General features: G+C 38.5%; 2 protein-coding genes and 1 pseudogene across 3 annotated transcripts in view; 1 reads left to right on the top strand and 2 right to left on the bottom strand.

Moving 5' to 3' along the window:
• The first annotated feature begins 10,070 nt into the window (after window positions 1-10,070).
• Window positions 10,071-12,858, top strand: LOC108895523 (tripartite motif-containing protein 16-like; annotated as a pseudogene).
• A 621-nt stretch (window positions 12,859-13,479) lies between these two features.
• Window positions 13,480-15,576, bottom strand: ubc (ubiquitin C). Of its 2 annotated transcripts, XM_051072738.1 has the most exons (3): window positions 15,444-15,576; window positions 14,269-14,551; window positions 13,480-14,040 (listed from the first exon to the last, which is right to left on the bottom strand). In XM_051072738.1, exons 2-3 carry the CDS (start codon window positions 14,542-14,544, stop codon window positions 13,855-13,857), a joined length of 462 nt encoding a protein of 153 aa, XP_050928695.1. In that variant the 5' UTR covers window positions 14,545-14,551; window positions 15,444-15,576; the 3' UTR covers window positions 13,480-13,854. The 2 variants fall into 2 exon arrangements, with proteins under 2 accessions (XP_050928695.1, XP_018549967.1); XM_018694451.2 differs by having other exon boundaries at window positions 13,480-14,551.
• Window positions 15,577-17,653: 2,077 nt separating this feature from the next.
• The window catches only part of LOC108895520 (seizure 6-like protein), a 46,618-nt gene continuing 40,887 nt past the window's right edge, over window positions 17,654-23,384 (bottom strand). Inside the window, 6 exon segments of the mRNA XM_018694380.2 lie at window positions 17,654-19,650; window positions 19,747-19,852; window positions 20,468-20,582; window positions 20,885-20,920; window positions 21,955-22,149; window positions 22,670-22,861. Of these exon segments, the coding sequence (XP_018549896.1) occupies window positions 19,618-19,650; window positions 19,747-19,852; window positions 20,468-20,582; window positions 20,885-20,920; window positions 21,955-22,149; window positions 22,670-22,861 (677 nt within the window). The 3' untranslated portion in view covers window positions 17,654-19,617.

The raw sequence follows: 23,384 nt of genomic DNA, 5'->3' as shown, positions 1-23,384 counted from the left end.
AAAAATGACATAATATAGTAAGGCGTCAAAAACGTGGCTCAACAAAAATGACATAGTATAGTAAGGCATCAAAAACGGTCAAAAAATGACATAGTATAGTATGGCATCAAAAACCACCAAAAAATGTCATAGTATAGTAAGCATCAAAAAATGTCATAGTATAGTATGGTAAAAATGTCAAAAAATGTCATAGTATAGTCTCAAAAATGTCATAGTATAGTAAGGCATCAAAAACATCAAAAAATGTCATAGTATAGTAAAAAATGGTATAGTATAGTAAGGCATCAAAAACCATCAAAAATGTCATAGTATAGTATGGCCTTAAAAATGGTCAAAAAATGTCATAGTATAGTATGGCATCAAAAACCATCAAAAAATGTCATAGTATAGTAAAAAATGGTCAAAAAATGTCATAGTATAGTATGGCATCAAAACCATCAAAAAATGTCATAGTATAGTAAAACAAAAACGGTCAAAAATGTCATAGTATAGTATGGCGTCAAAAACGGTCAAAAAATGTCATAAGTATAGTATGGCGTCAAAACAAAAAATGACATGTATAGTATCAAAAATGGTCAAAAAATGTCGCGTCAAAAACGTCAAAAAATGACATAGTATAGTAAGGCGTCAAAAACCATTTAAAAATGTCATAGTATAGTATGGCATCAAAAAGTCAAAAAATGTCATAGTATAGTAAGGCGTCAAAACTCACCAAAAAATGTCATAGTATAGTAAGGCGTCAAAACTCACCAAAAAATGTCATAGTATAGTAAGGCATCAAAAACGGTCAAAAATGCATAGAAGGCGTCAAAAACCATCAAAAATGACATAGTATAGTAAGGCAAAAACGGTCAAAAAATGACATAGTATAGTAAGGCATCAAAAACCACCAAAAAATGTCATAGTATAGTATGGCATCAAAAAAAATGTCATAGTATAGTATGGCATCAAAAACCATCAAAAAATGTCATAGTATAGTATGGCCAAAAATGGTCAAAAAATGTCATAGTATAGTATGGCATCAAAAACCATCAAAAAATGTCATAGTATAGTATGGCCTTAAAAATGGTCAAAAAATGTCATAGTATAGTATGGTCATAGTATAAAAAAAAAACGGTCAAAAAATGTCATAGTATAGTATGGCGTCAAAACCATCAAAAAATGTCGTATAGTATGGCCAAAAATCAAAAAATGTCATAGTATAGTAAAACATGAAAAACGGTCAAAAAATGACATAGTATAGTATGCGTCAAAAACGGTCAAAAAATGTCATAGTATAGTAAGGCATCAAAAACCGTCAAAAAATGTCATAGTATAGTATGGCCTTAAAAATGGTCAAAAAATGTCATAGTATAGTAAAACATGAAAAATGGTCAAAAAATGTCATAGTATAGTAAGGCGTCAAAAACCATCAAAAAATGTCATAGTATAGTATGGCCAAAAATGGTCAAAAAATGTCATAGTATAGTATGGCATCAAAAACCATCAAAAAATGTCATAGTATAGTAAAACATGAAAAACGGTCAAAAAATCATAGTATAGTAAGGCGTCAAAAACCAAAAAATCATAGTATAGTATGGCATCAAAAACCGTCAAAAAATGTCATAGTATAGTAAGGCGTCAAAACTCACCAAAAAATGTCATAGTATAGTAAGGCATCAAAAAAAAAAATGACATAGTATAGTAAAAAACCATCAAAAAATGACATAGTATAGTAAGGCATCAAAACGGTCAAAAAATGTCATAGTATAGTAAGGCATCAAAAACCAAAAATGTCATAATAGTATGGCAAAAAAATGTCAAAAAATGTCATAGTATAGTATGGCATCAAAAACCATCAAAAAATGTCATAGTATAGTATGGCCTTAAAAATGGTCAAAAATGTCATAGTATAGTATGGCATCAAAAACCATCAAAAAATGTCCATGAAAAACGGTCAAAAAATGACATAGTATAGTATGGTATAAAAAACGGTCAAAAATGTCGCATCAAAAACGTCAAAAAATGTCATAGTATAGTATGGCGTCAAAAAGGTCAAAAGTGAAAAATGTCATAGTATATAGTATGGCATCAAAAACCATCAAAAAATGTCATAGTATAGTATGGCGTCAAAAATGGTCAAAAAATGTCATAGTATAGTCAAAAACCATCAAAAAATGTCATAGTATAGTATGGCCTTAAAAATGGTCAAAAATGTCATAGTATAGTAAAACATGAAAAATGGTCCAAAAATGTCATAGTATAGTATGGCGTCAAAACCATCAAAAAATGTCATGGCGTCAAAAACGGTCAAAAAATGTCATAGTATAGTATGGCATCAAAAATCAAAAATGTCATAGTAAAACATGAAAAATGGTCAAAAAATGTCATAGTATAGTAAAACATGAAAATGTCAAAAAATGTCATAGTATAGTAAGGCGTCAAAAACCATCAAAAATCATATAGTAAAACATGAAAAAAAAATGTCATAGTATAGTAAAATGGTCAAAAAATGTCAATAAAACATGAAAAATGGTCAAAAAATCATCAGTATAGTCCAAAAATGCATAGTATAGTAAGGCGTCAAAAACGGTCAAAAAATGTCATAGTATAGTATGGCATCAAAAACGGTCAAAAAATGACATAGTATAGTAAGGCGGTCAAAAAATGTCATGTATAGGGCATCAAAAACCACCAAAAAATGTCATAGGTATAGTAAGGCATCAAAAACCATCAAAAAATGTCATAGTATAGTATGGCCTTAAAAATGGTCAAAAAATGTCATAGTATAGTAAAACATGAAAAATGGTCAAAAATGTCATAGTATAGTAAGGCGTCAAAAACCATTTAAAAATGTCATAGTATAGTATGGCATCAAAAACCGTCAAAAAATGTCATAGTATAGTAAGGCGTCAAAACTCACCAAAAAATGTCATAGTATAGTAAGGCATCAAAAACGGTCAAAAAATGACATAGTATAGTAAGGCGTCAAAAACCATCAAAAAATGACATAGTATAGTAAGGCATCAAAAACGGTCAAAAAATGACATAGTATAGTAAGGCATCAAAAACCACCAAAAAATGTCATAGTATAGTATGGCATCAAAAATGGTCAAAAAATGTCATAGTATAGTATGGCATCAAAAACCATCAAAAAATGTCATAGTATAGTATGGCCTTAAAAATGGTCAAAAAATGTCATAGTATAGTATGGCATCAAAAAACCATCAAAAAATGTCATAGTATAGTAAAACATGAAAAACGGTCAAAAAATGACATAGTATAGTATGGCGTCAAAAACGGTCAAAAATGTCATAGTATAGTATGGCGTCAAAAACGGTCAAAAAATGTCATAGTATAGTATGGCATCAAAAACGGTCAAAAAATGTCATAGTATAGTATGGCGTCAAAAACGGTCAAAAAATGACATAGTATAGTAAGGCGTCAAAAACCATTTAAAAATGTCATAGTATATAGTATGGCATCAAAAACCATCAAAAAATGTCATAGTATAGTATGGCGTCAAAAATGGTCAAAAAATGTCATAGTATAGTAAAACATCAAAAACCATCAAAAAATGTCATAGTATAGTATGGCCTTAAAAATGGTCCAAAAATGTCATAGTATAGTAAAACATGAAAAATGGTCCAAAAATGTCATAGTATAGTATGGCGTCAAAAACCATCAAAAAATGTCATAATATAGTATGGCGTCAAAAACGGTCAAAAAATGTCATAGTATAGTATGGCATCAAAAACGGTCAAAAAATGTCATAGTAAAACATGAAAAATGGTCAAAAAATGTCATAGTATAGTAAAACATGAAAAATGGTCAAAAAATGTCATAGTATAGTAAGGCGTCAAAAACCATCAAAAATGTCATAGTATAGTAAAACATGAAAAATGGTCAAAAAATGTCATAGTATAGTATGGCGTCAAAAATGGTCAAAAAATGTCATAGTATAGTAAAACATGAAAAATGGTCAAAAAATGTCATAGTATAGTATGGCATCAAAAACGGTCAAAAAATGTCATAGTATAGTAAGGCGCCAAAAACGGTCAAAAAATGACATAGTATAGTAAGGCGTCAAAAACGGTCAAAAAATGACATAGTATAGTAAGGCGTCAAAAACGGTCAAAAAATGTCATAGTATAGTATGGCATCAAAAACCACCAAAAAATGTCATAGTATAGTAAGGCATCAAAAACCATCAAAAAATGTCATAGTATAGTATGGCCTTAAAAATGGTCAAAAAATGTCATAGTATAGTAAAACATGAAAAATGGTCAAAAAATGTCATAGTATAGTAAGGCGTCAAAAACCATCAAAAAATGTCATAGTATAGTATGGCCTTAAAAATGGTCAAAAAATGTCATAGTATAGTATGGCATCAAAAACCATCAAAAAATGTCATAGTATAGTAAAACATGAAAAACGGTCAAAAAATGACATAGTATAGTATGCCGTCAAAAACGGTCAAAAAATGTCATAATATAGTATGGCGTCAAAAACGGTCAAAAAATGACATAGTATAGTATGGCGTCAAAAACGGTCAAAAAATGACATAGTATAGTAAGGCGTCAAAAACCGTCAAAAAATGTCATAGTATAGTAAGGCGTCAAAAACGGTCAAAAAATGTCATAGTATAGTAAGGCGTCAAAAACCATCAAAAAATGTCATAGTATAGTAAAACATGAAAAATGGTCAAAAAATGTCATAGTATAGTATGGCGTCAAAAATGGTCAAAAAATGTCATAGTATAGTAAAACATGAAAAATGGTCAAAAAATGTCATAGTATAGTATGGCATCAAAACATCAAAAATGTCATAGTATAGTATGGCATCAAAAACGGTCAAAAAATGTCATAGTATAGTAAGGCATCAAAAACCACCAAAAAATGTCATAGTATAGTATGGCGTCAAAAACGGTCAAAAAATGTCATAGTATAGTATGGCATCAAAAACCACCAAAAAATGTCATAGTATAGTAAGGCATCAAAAACGGTCAAAAAATGTCAGTATAGTATGGCATCAAAAACAGTCAAAAAATGTCATAGTATAGTATGGCATCAAAAACCACCAAAAAATGTCATAGTATAGTAAAACATGAAAAATGGTCTAAAAATGTCATAGTATAGTATGGCGTCAAAAATGTCAGTCATTATCACATGACACATTATCAGGGATGAAATAAATAACTGGACAGGACAATCAGTAATTGTATATAAAGTTTTATTTAATGATTTGAAAACATTGGATACATTATTTACAGGACACTTAACAGGTTGTCAGAAGTTTAAAGAGTGTAAGGATGTGAATTATTTGTACAATTTTACTACTTTGTTTTGAGCATCACATTTAAAAGGCTACATGTATATTAAAAAAGAGAAACAAAAAATACAAATTTCATTTTTATGGATGACGTTCTGCGTGGACTCAGCAGCCAGCACCAGTTCAATGTGGGTGTTGTTCTGCACAGAGAGGTCTGCGATAATATGGCGTCAGAAATGTGCTAAAAGCGTCATAGGTCACATTTAGCTTGGCTTGTTTAGATGTAAAGGACTGTGCTTTTACATTTAAACTGCAGCAGCTTCGTATTAATGTTTGTTGTTTGTGTGTTTTCTCGTCAGAACTCCGAGTTGAAGCATCAGTTCAGAGAGGAGACGGAGCTGAAGCTGAAGGTCAGTGTATGAGTTAGATCAGTGTCCAACTGTCGTTATCTCTGCTGCAGTTTGACTCTTTACAAATTGAAGTAATCTGTAATTATAGATGTAAGGTGTAATCAGAAGTATTCCATATTTAATTTGATAGGTGCAAGTAGAGAATATTTTCTAATGTTGTAATGTTAATAAATCAATGGAACAGTTTAATGATAATGTTTTAATGGTTTAGTTCTGGACAACATTTTAACAAACTGCAGCAAAGATAATGACAGATGTTTGGCCACCAGGAGGCGCTTTGTTTTATTCTCCTACCAACACTAATGTAGCTGTGAGCACATTTTCCACAGACGAACACGTTTCTATTCAAACATCTTTAACAACATTTCACTGCTGCAGTACTGTTCATCATGAGCAGTGAAATGTTGTTAAAGATGTTTGAATAGAAACGTGTTCGTCTGTGGAAAATGTCCTGACTACATTACATGTTGTTATTCAGCAGGTGAAGATAAAACACTTTACTGTAATTATGAGCTCGTTTTCTAAAAACTAACATGTTTCTGTTCTTCATCTTTAAGAACATTCATTTCACACTGTATCAGAAGCAGTGAAATGTTCTTAAAGCTGTTTAATAAAGACGTGTTAGTCTCTGGGAAATGAGCTCATAACACAGTAAAGTTGTTTATCTTCACCTGCTGAATAACAACATGCAGTGTAGTCAGAAACTCACAGCTACATTAGTGTTCATGGAGGATGAAACAGAGCGCCTCCTGGTGGTGGGGGGGGTGGGAGGAGGGGAGGGGCAGTAAGATGCTGTGGGTCTGTGGTGTGTAAACTCTGTTATATTTATTATCAGCTTCATGTCTGTGTTGTTTTCTCTGATCCTCTTCAGGTCCAGATCTTCAGCCTCCTCCTCCTCCTCCTCCTGCAGAGACACAACAACATGTTAATCAACTGATCAATAATCAATCAATAAATCTGAACTGTCTCTATTTCTGTTTGATAGTTGATCAGTGTTTGAGTCGGAGCGCTGCCTCAAAAATGAATCAGCTGCTTCAAACTATTTCCAGGTTTTAGAGTCTCAGTAGAAACAGACTGTCTCTCTGTCCTAAAATAATCCTGAAACTTTATTTAAACAATTTACTCTAAATATAATTTGGACATTAACTTTCTCTTAGATTATCTTTACAGATTACTTTTCACATTATAGTACCATTACATATTACATTTCATAATTACAGATAACCATTTAAATTACTCCAATTTTAGATCACTTATATTACTTTTATCATTACAGATTACTTCTATTACTGCAGATTACTTTTAACATTACAATTTCATCTAACATGATTTATCATTACAGGCCTTTAATATCACTTCTACTATTAAATTACTTAAAGACAGATTGATATTACAGGTTACTCTAATATTTTAGATTACTTCTGAATTACTGCTTGTTTTATTATAATTTTATCATGTGGTTTAAATAAAGTTTCAGGATTATTTTAGGACAGAGACACAGTCTGTTTCTACTGAGACTCTAAAACCTGGAAATAGTTTGAAGCAGCTGATTCATTTTTCCAATGAGACTGAAGCAGCGCTCCGACTCAAACACTGATCAACTATCAAACAGAAATAAAAACAGTTCAGGTGAAAATAAAAACATTTTCTTACCTCAAATGAATCCAGTTGTTTCTGTGAATCCACCTGAAAAAAAAACAAACAAACACATTTATTTAAAACCAGGTTTGTTTTCAAAATACATGAAGAAATAACTCCTCGTTAATTCTGAATAAAATCATTTCTTTTTCCATTACTTTACAGAAACTGTCGCTCTGAGCTTTAAATTCTGCAAAATCTTCTGATTTATTTTTTATTTGCTCTGAACTGTTCAAACATTCCATCTGTAAATAAACTTTATAAATGTTTCTAAAGCGTATTGAACACACTGAGTTACATCAGAGCTCTGTGTGATGCTGTGTCTGAATCACCTGGAGGCCTCATGGATCCTGGTCTGGTCTGGTCTGGTCTCTGGACTCATGGGTGAAGTGGAGACACCTGGAGGAAATAAAGGAGAAACACACTGTTACTTCAACAGTTTAAAAAACACACAAATATTCAACATGGAAACTGAAGCAGAACATTTTAACTCTTCACTGATGGAATCATGTTTATTACTGTGAACTGTAGAACAGAAAAGTGCAGGTTTGAGCTTGTGTCTTATGAATTAAATTTCAGTAAAATGTCAGAGTTGTTCTTCCAGACAGAAACATAACTGATGTTTAAAAGTCTTTATTTGAAGAATAAAAACCAATTAAATTTAACATTATGTTAGTACAGAGCACTGTCTGCGTGTTCACATGACACAACGTAAATATTTAACTGATTTTAACCATAGAACTGTGCAATGAACAGTCACTGTATTCAGCTGCATTAACAAAGGTTTTTAAATATATGATAATCATATGTACAACTGGTTGTTTTACACTTAAAAAACAAATTTTAAATCAGTTAAAATGACTGTACACATCAGTTACAATATTTTATTATTTTTATACTTTACCAATAAAAACCAATATAATATCATATCCAATCAAACTGAAGATATTTCTCAGGCGTATTTGATTCTTATCAATGAAAGACTCCAGCTGCTGCTCAAACCTTTTTTCCTCAAATATTTGATTCTAAAATGTGAACATTTCATTGTTTTCATGTGACAGCAGATGAAATACTGCTGCTGTTTTCAGACATTTTATAGACATGGTTAAGAGGTCATTACTCACTGAGGTCTGACCTGACATTTAAACAGTAACACTGTTGTTGCCTTTAATAACTGAGTAAGAGTTTAGGACACAGACCTGTTTGCTCTGTGAGGTGAGAGCTGGTGTTTCCTCCAGGCTGCAGCAGCTCGACAGGTAAAGACCTGAAAAACACAAATACAACACTTGAGAAACTCTGAAACTACCTGATGGTAAAACAAACTCTTCACCACCAAAACTGAAACAGTGAAAACTAAAGATTAAAACTTTTACTTAACCCTGACAATCAAATTAAATTAAGATCTCAGAGAGAAATTTGATTTTTTAAATTTAGGAACAGTCATTCTCATTCTCAAAGTTTAAATGAAAACTTTTCATTTTCTTTTTGATGTAATGATCTCCATTTAAACCTGCGGCTCAAACTTGTAAAGTTTCACCCAAAACTGAGCTCAATCAAGAATCAAGTCACCACAAACAAGAGGTCTTCACCTGCAACTTATACACAAAAGAACTGATCACAAAGACGCTTAAAACAACAAACACAAAGAGACAAAAGACTGATTCACAAAATGATCACAAGGAGAAACTAAACTCAGTCAAACAAAAATGTCCAGAGAGAAACTGGAAACACCGACTCTGACTCCCAATGGAACAATAACTTGGTGTTATCAGAACCAGAGCAGTCCCTCTGAGGCAGACGGTGAAGAAACGTGGTCATCCTCACTGGACCTTCATCAGGTCAGATAAGAGCACAACATCCCGGTGCACTTCAGACCCGGCAACACCGTCAGGCAACAACTGGTTCATCCCGAGGTCAAGCTGAGCAATGATGAACACTCAGACCTGTACAACTAGACAACCACTGCACAAAGCGCATGGAACAACACAAGACAGCCAGGGTCAACGACTCTCAGGATCTTAAACACCTGGGACTCCCCAAACTGGGGTGGGGGGGCTTTTGGATGACAAGTGAAACGTAATAAAGTCCAGTTGCCTTCAACTTTAGCACTGAAAACCACCATGACCTGAATGACTAAGAACCTACACAGACATATCCACAATGAAACGTCGATTGAACAGTAATGAACAGAAAAACACAACGACACACAATAAGACACAAAACAGCCAGAAAAAGACAAAAAGCTGTAAAAACCGTAAACAATGGAAATCAGCCTGGTAAGAGACAAAAACTGAGTAAATCACAACGACGTGTTAAGACGCCACAAACGGACTAAGACGAGTCATAGACGGACTACCGAGAGACGCCCGGTGTCTTCTTAACATCCGTCCACAACACAAACACAACCTGACCCATGATAAAAGAATGAGTGACATAAAATGTCACCAAACAATATCATTAGGCTAATGCTAGCGCTGGCTGCTAGTGCTAATGCTAACGTTAGCTTGTTAGCCTTACCCTCGGTATCAGGTGTGTTCAGCCTCACTCGCGTTCGACGGAACCCGCTCCAGAGCTTGTTTTAGCGGCCAGGCGTCTTCAGTAATGAACTCTCTCTGCATTTTAACAAAACAAGGCGATGAGACAACGACTCAAACGTTGGTTTTTCTCCGTGTTTTCACTCGTTTTATTCGACTTTGTTTCTCCGCCGCTCTGCTCTCCCTAGCGTCTGGCACGCACAATGACGAAACACGTCGGCCAGCGTCGGCAGACAGAACGCTGATTGGTCCGGTGATTCTGCCCCGCCTAGCTCCGCCTCTGATTGGTCGAATCGATTCGACGTCATCTAAATCCTTATCCTACACTCTTGTTGTCAAATCATAGGCTGAAAATATAAGAATGTAAAGGAAAAGCAAACACAGTGCCTTATTACATCTGAATTTCTGTCATTAAAATATCTTAATGAACTGGAAAACACAACAAAAGACTGTTATAGTCTGGATAACTGCCTCAGAGTAAATATCGACATTATTAGAAATGGAACAAGCAGCTTTTCCCTCCAACAAAATCAAACTGGACAAAGTAAATTGTGGACACATGGAAAAGAGGTAAGAAAGGGTTAAACACATGGTATCAAAGCTCCTCCTCCTGGAACAAGTCAAAGATTGATTCCCTCCCTCTTCTTCCTGCTCTCAAACACAGCGAGCTCCACTCTGTCCATTTATTTCCTTGTTCCCTCCCCTTCAGATCTACAGTTTGAAGATGGGAGTGGTGAAGTTGCAGAGCCGACAGGCCCCGTTCACTGCACAAACACATGTTGTTTAGATCAGAGCTCAGACTAGTTTCACTTCTAAGAAAGTGAAACTCAGACAGTCATTGTCACTGAGAGGTGAAATGGCGGAGAAAGGAGTTCAGCTGGACCGGGAAACCTTCTCTTGTTCCATCTGTCTGGATCTACTGAAGGATCCAGTGACTATTCCCTGTGGACACAGCTACTGCATGAACTGTATTAAAAGCTTCTGGGATGAAGAGGATGAGAAGAAAATCCACAGCTGCCCTCAGTGTAGACAGACCTTCACACCGAGGCCTGTCCTGGAGAAAAGCACCATGTTAGCAGTTTTAGTGGAGGAGCTGAAGAAGACTGGACTCCAAGCTGCTCCTGCTGATCACTGCTATGCTGGACCTGAAGATGTGGCCTGTGATGTCTGCACTGGGAAGAAAACTGAAAAGCTGTCAAGTCTTGTCTGCAGTGTCTGGCCTCTTACTGTGAAAAACACCTGCAGCCTCATTATGATTCAGCTCCATTAAAGAAACACAAGCTGGTGGACCCCTCCAAGAAGCTCCAGGAGAACATCTGCTCTCGTCACGATGAGGTGATGAAGATGTTCTGTCGTACTGATCAGCAGTGTATCTGTTATCTCTGCTCTGTGGATGAACATAAAGGCCACGACACAGTCCCAGCAGCTGAAGAAAGGACTGAGAGGCAGAGAGAGCTCGAGCTGAGTCGACTAAAAATCCAGCAGAGAATCCAGGACAGAGAGAAAGATGTGAAGGAGCTTCAACAGGAGGTGGAGGCTATCAATCGCTCTGCTGATAAAACAGTGGAGGACAGTGAGAAGATGTTCACTGAGCTGATCCGTCTGATGGAGAAAAGAAGGTCTGATGTGAAGCAGCAGATCAGATCCCAGCAGGAAACTGAAGTGAGTCGAGTCAAAGAGCTTCAGGAGAAGCTGCAGCAGGAGATCACTGAGATGAAGAGGAAAGATGCTGAGCTGAAGCAGCTCTCACACACAGAGGATCACAACCAGTTTCTACACAACTACCCCTCACTGTCAGCACTCAGACAATCTACACACTCATCCAGCATCAAGATCCGTCCTCTCAGGTACTTTGAGGATGTGACAGCAGCTGTGTCAGAGCTCAGAGATAAACTACAGGACGTTCTGACAGAGAAATGGACAAACATCTCACTGACACTGACTGAAGTGGATGTTTTACTGTCACAACCAGAGCCCAAGACCAGAGTTGAGTTCTTAAGATATTCACAGGAAATCACACTGGATCCAAACACTGCAAACACACGTCTGTTATTATCTGAGGGAAACAGAAAAGCAACATATATGAGGCAACAACAGTCTTATTCTAGTCACCCAGGCAGATTCAGTGGATGGCCTCAGCTCGAGTAGAGAGAGTCTGACTGGACGTTGTTACTGGGAGGTGGAGTGGAGAGGAGAGGAGTTCGTGTAGCAGTCGCATACAAGAATATCAGGAGAGCAGGGAGCTCAGTATGAATGTTTATTTGGATACAATGACAAATCTTGGGCGTTATATTGTGACCAAAACAGATATTCATTTTGGTTCAACAATATCAACACTCCAGTCTCAGGTCCTCAGTCCTCCAGAGTAGGAGTGTACCTGGATCACAGAGCAGGTATTCTGTCCTTCTACAGCGTCTCTGGAACCATGACTCTCCTCCACAGAGTCCAGACCACATTCACTCAGCCTTTCTATGCTGGACTCTGGCTTGACTGGTTTGGAGACACTGCTGAGTTCTGTAAACTTAAATAGACAAAAGTCATTTAAGGGGCTGTGGGTCAAAATCAGTGTTTTAGTCCTTGAATTGATTTTGTCTCCATGTTTGTTGCTAAAAGCTCATTGTTGTGTCATTTCTGCACAGAGATCACCTGTCAATCAAACACTGATCGTCAGCTCTTTATCATCTTCTCATTTATTGTTGTGTTGATGTTTGACTTTCTTCAGGTGGTTCTGGAGCCATGGAGGATATCACTGCTCATGATGATTGTTGTTCACCTAAAGTGACATTTCTCCACATGAAAATAGAAACTTCTCTGTCTCTAAATGTTTGTTGAATATTTGTATTGATGGATTTTTATGTTGCAGAAATGTTCTTTTTACAATCAGGGCTGTAGGTTTGGTTTGATTACATGGACAAAATATGTGAACTTATGATTTTATTTCTGATATCTAACTCTTTTTTTGATGAATAGAAATTTTGACCTGATTGATTTTGAAGAAAATCTAAATAAATGTCTAAAACCCTGCAGGTCCTGTTCTGCTCTGTTTGAACCAACTATCTGCTGTCAGCCTCTCAATACAAGAAAATATAAATACTGTACAGCTGCAGTAGAACAACATGTGAAATGTCCTGTCAACAAACCACAGCATGTTGCAGTATTAGAGTTCAGTTGGTCTCTGGTGACACCTAGTGGCTAAACATTAAAACTACACCCAGACCCAGGAACACAAAACCTTCAAGTATCAGGAAACCGTTCTTATTGTGCAAATTAAACGTTTCTATTTCTAATTTTTAAGTTTATAAACAAAACATTTGAATGAATCTTATGAGCTATAAAAGCCTGCATCCATTTCTTCTGTAATAATCACCAGTTGTCTTGCAAAAAATGTCAAACACCACCAGGTTCCATGTTCTTATTTGAGAGGATTTTTTGCTTATTTCAGGATTTTAAGATGAATCTCTTTAAGAAGGTATTAGAGCATTAGAAAAGAGACATTTGAAAATGTCTCACCAGGTCTCAAAGTACTGTTATAGGAGTGTTTCACAATTTGACATTTTACAAACAGGTGAGAAAATATTCCTTAATCATCATTAGTTGCAGCCCGAGTAATAACCAGATAAACTAAACCAAATAATAAACTGAGCAGGTGACAGTGAGAAGCTGTTTATTTGTAATGTTCAACACTCAACAGCAGGGTTTCCACAAATGCTTTGCTTTCAAAGGTCATAATAAAAACAGAATGAACAGATCAGCTAACGTGTTAACTCAAACCTGTCAGTGAACTCTTTGTTGGACCACTTTAACCACAAACATGCATCTGATCAATCATCTTTACTTTGTGTTTGTGCATTTAACTCAAATCTGTCAGCTGATGCAGGTGAAAAGCAAAGTGACACTATTAAAAGCCACTGAAAGAAAAATTCAGGAATGCTAAACCTTTATTGAAACTTAAAAAGGGGAATGACTGTGTGGATCAAGAGGAGTGATTCTGACACTGAAGCATCTTTGTGATGAGGAGCTGCTTAGTTTCCTCCTCTCAGACGGAGCACAAGATGGAGGGTGGACTCCTTCTGGATGTTGTAGTCAGAGAGGGTGCGGCCATCTTCCAGCTGCTTCCCGGCAAAGATGAGACGCTGCTGGTCTGGAGGGATTCCTTCCTTATCCTGGATCTTGGCTTTGACGTTCTCGATGGTGTCGCTGGGCTCGACCTCCAGGGTGATGGTCTTGCCAGTCAGGGTCTTCACGAAGATCTGCATGCCTCCTCTCAGACGGAGCACAAGATGGAGGGTGGACTCCTTCTGGATGTTGTAGTCGGAGAGGGTGCGGCCGTCTTCCAGCTGTTTGCCAGCAAAGATCAGCCTCTGCTGGTCTGGAGGGATTCCTTCCTTGTCCTGGATCTTAGCCTTGACGTTCTCGATGGTGTCACTGGGCTCAACCTCCAGGGTGATGGTCTTGCCAGTCAGGGTCTTCACGAAGATCTGCATGCCTCCTCTCAGACGGAGCACAAGATGGAGGGTGGACTCCTTCTGGATGTTGTAGTCAGACAAGGTACGGCCGTCTTCCAGCTGTTTGCCAGCAAAGATCAGCCTCTGCTGGTCCGGAGGGATTCCTTCTTTATCCTGGATCTTGGCCTTGACATTTTCAATGGTGTCGCTGGGCTCGACCTCCAAAGTGATGGTCTTACCAGTCAGGGTCTTCACAAAGATCTGCATCTTAACACTGAAAATCGACAGTGAGATTTCTGTTATTTTAGGGCTGCAACTAATAATTATTATCATTATCAACTAAACTGGCATTTTGGACTAATCAATCAAGAAACATTGGTCCTGATTTGTTAGTGTCATTTCAGATTTTGACTTGAATATGTATAAACTTAAGTTGCTTTGTGGGATAGCCAATGTCAATTCCAGCCTCTGAAGTTGGTTTATCCATTTATTCAATTTGCTGCCACTCCTCTGGATCCAGGCACTGTCAGATTAACACAGATTTACCTTACATTTCCCCCCGGTTAATCGCTGAAACTGTAAAATCATTATCTATGTTGCTAAGCTAGCTGTGGTTTAATTAGCCACTTCCTGCTCGAAGATTTGAGAAAACAACAGCTGTGGCGTTGAACAGCTTTCTGGAAAACACGCGCACGCGTCAGAGCATTTAACTTAACACAAAGTGATTGTGTTCAGTTATTCAGCAGCACCTTTACCAGGCGTTTCCCGTTTGTGTCGCCAGCTGACGAAACAGCTGTTAAAGCTAACAAGCTAACGTTGCTAAGCTAACCGGATGCGGCAAGAAGCGATTGGCTTTTGGCGTAAATTTACCCACCAAGGTGTCTTATTTACAGAGAAGCAGCTTATGATTCACCTTTCATTTCCAACCAGTTAAAATAACTGAATTAAAATATTATTTAGGATAAAAGTTGTTGCTTGACGACGTTTTCTTTTATGCTAGGCCCCGGTTAGCCCGGTTAGCCACCAAAACAACTGACGTATCTACCGATTAATTTGTCACCAACGGCTAGATTAACGTTAATTTATGATACATAACATCACACAGCGATACATATGAAAAAGGAGAACATACTATGATTCTGCTTTAAAAGGTGTTTAATACTTACAAACAAATTGTTCCCGATGGTGTTGACAACTCTCTGATCCGGATGCTATCAGCGTTTTAACAAACAAAGAGCAGCGGGGCGGTATTTATAGACGACGAGCGCGATATCCTTCCGCCGTCACACCCGGTGGAACTATATATCATCTACAAACACACCAAAAAATAATACCGGAAGAAAATAAACAACAATACTCCCGGTGCAATTACACAAATATAGGTAAAGTCTTTAAGGGGACCACTTGGGAGTGTTTTAGAAGAAGAGTGAGGTAAATAAAGAGAGGTTTCACAGCCTGCGCGGATGTAGATTTTGGCCCGATCAAAACAACACTACTTCTTCATGTCTGTAAAACGAATGAGTGACACAACATTTTCTTTAATTTTCACCTGCTTCATTAAAAACACGTTCAAGTGCATTAACGCTCATTTAGAGGAAGTGTTTGACATTTCTGCAGACACACAAAGTTTTATTCACATCATACACTCATATCTGGGTGTAGGTAGCTTTGAAATTATCATTTTAATATTATTTATTTATTTTTAAACTAATTTTTTATTAGATTTCAACTGAATTTCTGTGTTGAACATGATAAAGCGTCCTTTTATTTTAGGTTTAGGAACATGTACAGCTTGATTTGCAGCTGTTTGCTGCTGGAAGTTTTTATTTATCATGTCCTGTGGGATGGAGCATTATATATATATATATATATATATATATATATATATATATATATATATGTGTGTGTTTACATTAGCAGCAGTAAACGTATGCTGAATTAGCTATTAGCAGCTGCTGTTTGCAGTGCACCCACGTCTGTCACACTGTCCCTGGATTACTGTGATACTGAAGAAAACTTAAAAACATGATGATTTTCAGGCAGGTTCTGAAGCGGTGTCCAGTCATTGCTGAGCAGATTTAGGACCATCAGAGGTGACGATATCATGTTCAGATCAGAGTTTGGATCTTTTAAAGTTGTAATAAACTTTAAACCACTGTGGAGATCGCTCTCATCTTTCACCTGCATCTCTCTGTTAGACACAAACACCCCTGACAGATATTTTGTGTCTCTGTTTGCCTCAGCGGTGTGAGTCTGACCCATGCTGTTAGCTGCTTGTAATATTAATGATCTCCTCGTGTTGCTGCACTCATTACAAGTCTCTTTGGATAATAGCACCAACTAAACGCCTTAAATGCAGACATAAACGTAATGTATTTCTGGCTCTGTGAATGCCTTTGGTTCATTAAGCTTGTGTGGGTAGCACTCAGGTTTTTTTTCCTCAGAGCGCCTAATATCATCAAGCATCTGGTTAAAAGCTTCTCAACAGTTGAATTAACAGCAGCAGGAAAGCCTCTGGAAATTACAATCGTGGCAGGAAGCATTATCTTCTTATTAGCATTCACGACGACAACAGAAGGAATCATTAGGACGTTAAAATGGGTCGGAGGTAGGGAAATGCTGTGGGGCAGGATTTGCCTCCCACCCATCAGGATATATTCACAACAACAGTCAGTGCAGAAAAAAAAGGACTTGTCGAAGTGAACAGGAGCCAGAAGCTGCGTCCTGTGGTGGAAGTGAAGTGGTTCATACTTCAAAGAAACTTTTCACCACAATGAAGCAGATTTAAATCTCCTCTTGCTGGAAATCTAAAAGCAGTGGTTCACAACCTAGGGGTCAGGGCCCCAACGAGGGGTCGCAGGATGATTAAAAACTGTCACATACCTGGACTGAATGTACCTCAGGACGACACCGGCCTTCCTGCAGTCGTCCTGTTCGCCTGATTTATCGTCCTCACATTTCTACCTCTTCCCCAAGATGAGGACGGACCTCAGCTGTCGCCATCGCTGCTACTGAAAAGAGCTGACTCTCAGTTTTCAATCACCCGAAACAGAAACACCACAAACGTTATCAACCTCCAACACGTCCCGTGTCTGTCGAGCAGCATCGGAGAAACACTGATTCTTAACGTGAAGCTGCTTTATTCAGTGTTTTTACCTGTTTTAATCACCTGCTCCGTTTGTTTTGAAGAGGAGGAGACCTCTGAGGAGAATTCTGTTCCTGGTAAAAACCTCCTGAACCACTCACACTCAGGGAATCTGAACCAGGAGAAGCTGAATTAATAAACATTTTCTGCATAAACTGTGCAAAGATCTTTCAACAGACTCCACATTTAGTCTCTGAAATAAAAACAGAAGAATTCAACAGAACGCCTCAATGTTTAGAAAGAATCTTTTGTCCTTTTTTTATTTAAATTTTACCATTTATTTAGGGAAACTGTCAACATTTGTCTTCTCATAATGAAAATGTACATTTATCAATCTGCATAAAACATCACATGTACAGTACATCAAAATAAATACATCATCTGGTGGGTTGATTGAGCTCGAGCTCGTAGATCGGTCAGTTAAACTACAGCTATGCTATTCACATGGCAACCTCCACATCTGCAACGATGCATGTTTGTTTTTTATTGGTTTTTCCTTTTTAATCCTCAGCCGGTCCAGACCTGGGGACTCTGAGGCCGGTCTACGACAGTCATCGATCTAACTACGTGTGAGAGGAATAAGACAACGGTACTGCACCGGCCCTGAAGTCGTTAAGATTTAATAAATACCAGTTAACTAACAGCTAAATCCAGGAGTGGAGCGGCCGGAGTAAAAAAGCCTTGAAGGTGGCTGCAGGCAGGAGGGAGCTCAGGGACAGGAGGCAGACGTCCTGTGTGATTAGGAAGTGGATGAAGGAAGCCACTGGACGTTATTTCATCTCTGTTATTGTCATTTGTGGCAAGAAAAATGAGGTGAGAGCTGTTCTACCGGACAGTTTGATTTGATAAAATGTATCTCAGTGGTCACTTATGGTACTGTAACCCAACACAACTTTAAACTCTCAGCTTCAGGATCATTGTGATGGTTCAGTGTAACAGGGAGAATGAAGCCTCTGCTGTTTCTCTCTGTAACTCTGGTTCTTCAGGTTGGATCTCCCTCTAACTGAGAGAGAGTCAGCAGCTTAAACTGCTGGAATCAGACCCAGAGAGTTCAGACTGATGCTGAACTGTAGATCAGTTAAAAAGACTTAGACATCATTAAAAACCAGCGTTCATCTCTGATATCCAGGAAACTGATGGAAATATCAAAGAGTTAGAAACAGTTTGGTGTGTTTGTTACTTCCTGCTCCAGAAGGAGAGGAGGATTATGGGTAATATACATGTGTTTTTGTGTTTGCAAATTAGATATTTTCTTTAAATCCTTCAGCTCTTCCTCCAAAGAAAGTGGTTAAAGAGAGATAAAACTCTCAGCTTTTATTTTGGAGGATACAGTGTTGTTGGAGAGAAAAGGCCAAAACTCTACGTGCTCTAATAAACCAGAGGCGTCTTTTAAAGATGTCTCAAGATTATGTTTGAAAACATAAAGAAATGATCTGCTTTGAGCAATAATTTGTGATACTGAACTGTAGTTTGGTTTTAAAAAACAGCGATCATCTCTGATATGCAGCCAGGAAACTGAAAATAAGAGTTTGGTGCATATTTTACAGCTACAGCACTTCCTGCTGCAACAGGGGATCATGGGTAATCAACCAAAACAAACTTAGCGATGAGGAGACTGGATCCCTCCGTATTAAAAACGTCATCTAATTCATGAAAATCTTAAGGATTCTAACTTTAACTGTCTTTTTTCTCTCTGAGATTATTCTAAGATTCTTTCACTAAGTGAGAAATGTTCGACAAAAATACTAAAAAGTGCTTCAGTCCCGTCACTCTGTGTCCTGTCCCTGACTCCTTCCCCTTCTCCCCTCCTTAGTTCCCTCTTTCACACCCATCATCTCCTCTTTTCCTCACCATGCTCGATGTTCTCTGATGATCTTTGGGTCTTTTTCTCTTCGTCCTACATCTCCCATCGTCTCCTGGCAACACCGATCCACACAGGGTTTTTTTCCCCCTCGTCTTATCCGCCCTCCTCTCCTTTTCCCGTTTCACTGTCAACGTCTTCGGTAGCCGTCTCGTCAAAGGAGGAGAGAACAGGATTGCTCGCTGGCTGAAAGTGGGGGTGGGGGCCGGACATCATCATCGATTTGTATTTACATCGCCTCCTCCTGGGCGGAGAAGGAGGGAGGAGAGGTTGAGGAGTTTAGGACGAGGCGAGTTGGTCGGTCTTGGTTCAGAAATGTCTTTAGTGAGGCTTCTCATATCGATACTTCATATTCACGAGTGTCCTGCTGTTGGAGAGAAGACGAGATGGAGGAGACGGAGGTTTAAGTTAAACAGAGCGGGGGCATGTGGACAGTTAGCGGTTAAATGCAGCAGACACTCACCCCTCCTGTCTCATAGAGCGGGTTGTCAAACTCTGTCTCTACAGTGATCTGTCGGTAAGGGTGGGGGTAGATAAGAGGCAGCCTTAAGTTGGAGTGATACCGGCACCTGATGGACGGGATGATGGGAAACAGGAAGAGGAAAAAAAAACCCAAGGAGTTAGCTAATGTTAGGCTATAAACCAACTACACCACGGTCACATGACATCAACGTCTCCACCACTAAGCTTCCAACTGGTCATTTCATTTAGCTCTGAGCTCTTCTACAAAAGCCTTTCTTCTTAGAAAGTTAGTGAGAGTTTGAAAGAGCGTGAGTAGAAACACAACCGAGGCTGTAAAGGTGGACTGGTGAGTAGATGGGTTTTCATGTTAACGTCCCCGACAACCTCTGTAGTCTCATTTAGACACTCGTTAGCAACCGCCTTTTTTAAGACACGTAAAAGCTTCAAACATCAGGAGTGGGGGATTTACTGACCCATTTTATGTCGGAGAATAAAACCTGAAAATGTCTTGAGCTTGTGTTAAAACCACAGACCTTATTTCAGACATTTAACCAGAAACACCTGACTTGGACAAACAGGAAGAGCTAACATGCTAACATGCTAACTTACTTCCTGGTTTTAGGATCAGTCCTGCAGCTCTGTATTTACTTAAACGAGAGGATGGATATCAACCGCTGATTAACTGATTAAATGTCAGAAAACAGTTTCCTTGAAGTTCTCACCGTGTGACGTAGACGTAAGCGCCTCCCAGCAGCACAGACAGCAGGAGAACGAGGATGAAGATGGCCAATGCTATGTTTCCTCCATCGAGGGTGGAGCCCGCCGTCGCCTCTGCGACTGAAACACAACACACCAACAGGACGAGGTTAATCAGGGGCAGAGTTTTTAACGAGAACAAATTAAAAAAAAAACCTCTGAATGTCTGGTCAGGGGGTGACTCAGGTAAACAGATGAGTAAACACAGGTGGACGGACAAACACACACAGTGGGGATGAGCTTGGCAGGCGGATGTTTGCAGATGCAGACACACAGAGGTGAAGCGCTTTTCATTCTTTTTTTGTGCGTCTGTGTCTGTGTGTGTTTGTGTTGTTTTTCAGCCCACAGCATCAGATCACACTGACGTACACAGACAGACTCACCTTCCAAAGCATGGTTGCCAAAGCAGTCATGGTTGGCTGCAAGACATCATTCTGTCAGTCAGTGCATATGAAACTTTACATCACACTTTCATGTGGAGTTTTTCTATCTGTAACAATTCACCGCTCACTAAACGCTACTACACCTGTAAAGTATTCAGACCCTTTACTCAAGAAAAAGTCGTCACACCACACTATCATCAGGAAAATGTGCTTTAAGTAATGAAAGTAGAAGTAAAATGTGAGAAAAGATTATTATTACTCGTACATTAATGTGTAAGCAGCATTTTCCTGTTGTAGTTTGTTATATTAGACTGCAACTAATGATTATTTACATAATAATGAATCTCCTGATTATTTTCTAGATTAATTAACTGACAATAATATATAAAAAAAAAACAATAATAAAAGTTCTTAAAAATAAATTAAAATAATTTAAATAACTAAAAGGAAAAGCTGCAAATCCAATGTTTGGGATTCTTGCCTAAAAGCTCTTTTAAAGATGATCAAAACAGTTGGCAATCGACTATTTTTTTCAGCTTTACCTGCAGATACTGTTTGACTGTGGTTTCTATGTTCAAAAATCTTAATTTGTAAAATAATTAGTGGAGTAAAAGTGGCATGAAAAGAAGGCAAATTGTACAATAATGGAGTAAATTTACTTAGTTACATTCCAACATCACTTAATGACTGATTGAGTTTTCCTATTTCATTGTTCCTGAATAGAAATTGGAAACAGCTCGTTTTTCGTTTCCGGTTTCTTGTTTTAAAACAAAAAACGGGAAAAGGCTCGTCATCTGTTTTCTCATTTCCCAAACATTTGGTCGTTATTTACCCGCACCAAAGAGCCATGTGTAAATCTGTACTCCAGTTTTACAAACCCACGCACATGGTTTTAGAATTTGCATTTGCAAGCTCGTATTTTTCCTCAGCTGACTCTAGGGGGAGCTCTGCAGCCTGCTGAGCTACGATCTTTGTTTAGCGAATCGTCAGTCGCGTGAATCCAAAAGAACAAAGGAGCGTTTCGTTCCACACGCACTGAAAAAAATAAAAATAAAAAAATAACTTCTCACCCCTGCAGAGAGGAAGTGGGCCGCTCCAGAAGGACGGATTTCCCAGGATGCATTTAATCGCAACCTCCCCAATGAGCTCGTAACCTTGGTAACAGACGAAGGTGAGCGACTCGCCGGGCAGGTACAGCCTCTTGGACAGGATCTGGTAGCCGTTGTCAGGGAGACCGGGGTTTTCACAGGAAACTGAATCCTCAGCTATAAAAGAAAAAAAAGAAAATGAAAGGCGTCAAGTTTCTCAACAGGAATCAGGGTTTTTTTCTTTTTTTGCGTCAGAGCCTCGACTGACGGATCTGACAGGCTCCGGCTGAGGTGACATGACTCATGGATAATCTCCACCCCCTCTGCCAGGTGGCTGAGGGCTGATTGGTACGGTGCATTAGCATCGCATTTACATATCAAACACTTCACACAAACATTAATAACCCCACACACACAAATATCACCAGTCCTTAGATGAAAACGCAGGAGATGAAGGTTCGTCGTCGTCTCTCTGGCATGCAGCAGAGAGGCTGTGATCTGTGTCAGCAGAGGAAAGAAATCACACAAACCCACTCATGTTAGATGGGGGGGGAAGAGCCTCTCATCTTCAGTTATCTGCCGTGTGCGACTGTCAGTCCTGACGACAGCGTTCAGAAATCACAGGCCTGACGAATCAAACCACAGGGGCGCACGCTCATAAAATAAAACCAACTAACCTCCTCTGACTGATACTCACAGACGCAGTGAGGGAGTCGAGACGTCCACACGGGGGTGCCCGGCTCGCGGCCGTAGCAGGTGATGGTGGCGCCGCCCTGCAGGATGAATCCGGGGTTGCAGCTGTACTGAATCGTCGTCCCCACCAGGAGTTTAGGATCCGACAGGGACCTGGTGGAGTGCTCCACGTGGCCGGGATCTGAGCAGTACATGACTGAGGAAACAGCGACAGAGAGGAGGATAAAGTGTCTAAAATGAAGCCCAACCTTCCTTATAAATGTTTAAAATCATGTTAAATAACATAACATATTAGATGATTAAATGACGGGTTGATCCTCCGGGGAGCATGAATATGCTTCATGGAAATCTGTCACATAGATTCAGGTTTTTTTCTCCCTGTCGCTGGTGATAAATAAAATTAACCAGCTCCCAAAAAGCTTCGATCTCTGAGGACCCTGAGTGAGTATCCTCAGAGGAAGCTCGTTGAAGTCCTTTCAGACAGAGAACAGTTACTGATGCTGCTTGAATTGAGCTCCCTGAATTATAAACCTTGAGATGTTCTCAAGAACAAACACATCGATAGCTTCAGGAGCAACATCAGCTTCAGAGTTTGATTAACTTCTCCGGGACAATAAATAACATTAATGTTAGCTAGCTAAATTCACCAAAATGGCCGCCAAATAAAATAGAATCTAATTTTTAATCCACCGTAACGTCCTTCGTTTTCTATCTCTTTG

This window comes from Lates calcarifer, linkage group LG9 (genome assembly GCF_001640805.2).
Source record: "Lates calcarifer isolate ASB-BC8 linkage group LG9, TLL_Latcal_v3, whole genome shotgun sequence".
In the NCBI taxonomy this organism is placed as follows: domain Eukaryota; kingdom Metazoa; phylum Chordata; class Actinopteri; family Centropomidae; genus Lates; species Lates calcarifer.
This window is presented reverse-complemented; position numbering and strand designations above follow the sequence as displayed.

Bases quoted from the DNA above. Each gene is read 5' to 3' on its own strand.
- ubc (XM_018694451.2), bottom strand. From the start codon at position 14,544: ATGCAGATCTTTGTGAAGACCCTGACTGGTAAGACCATCACTTTGGAG.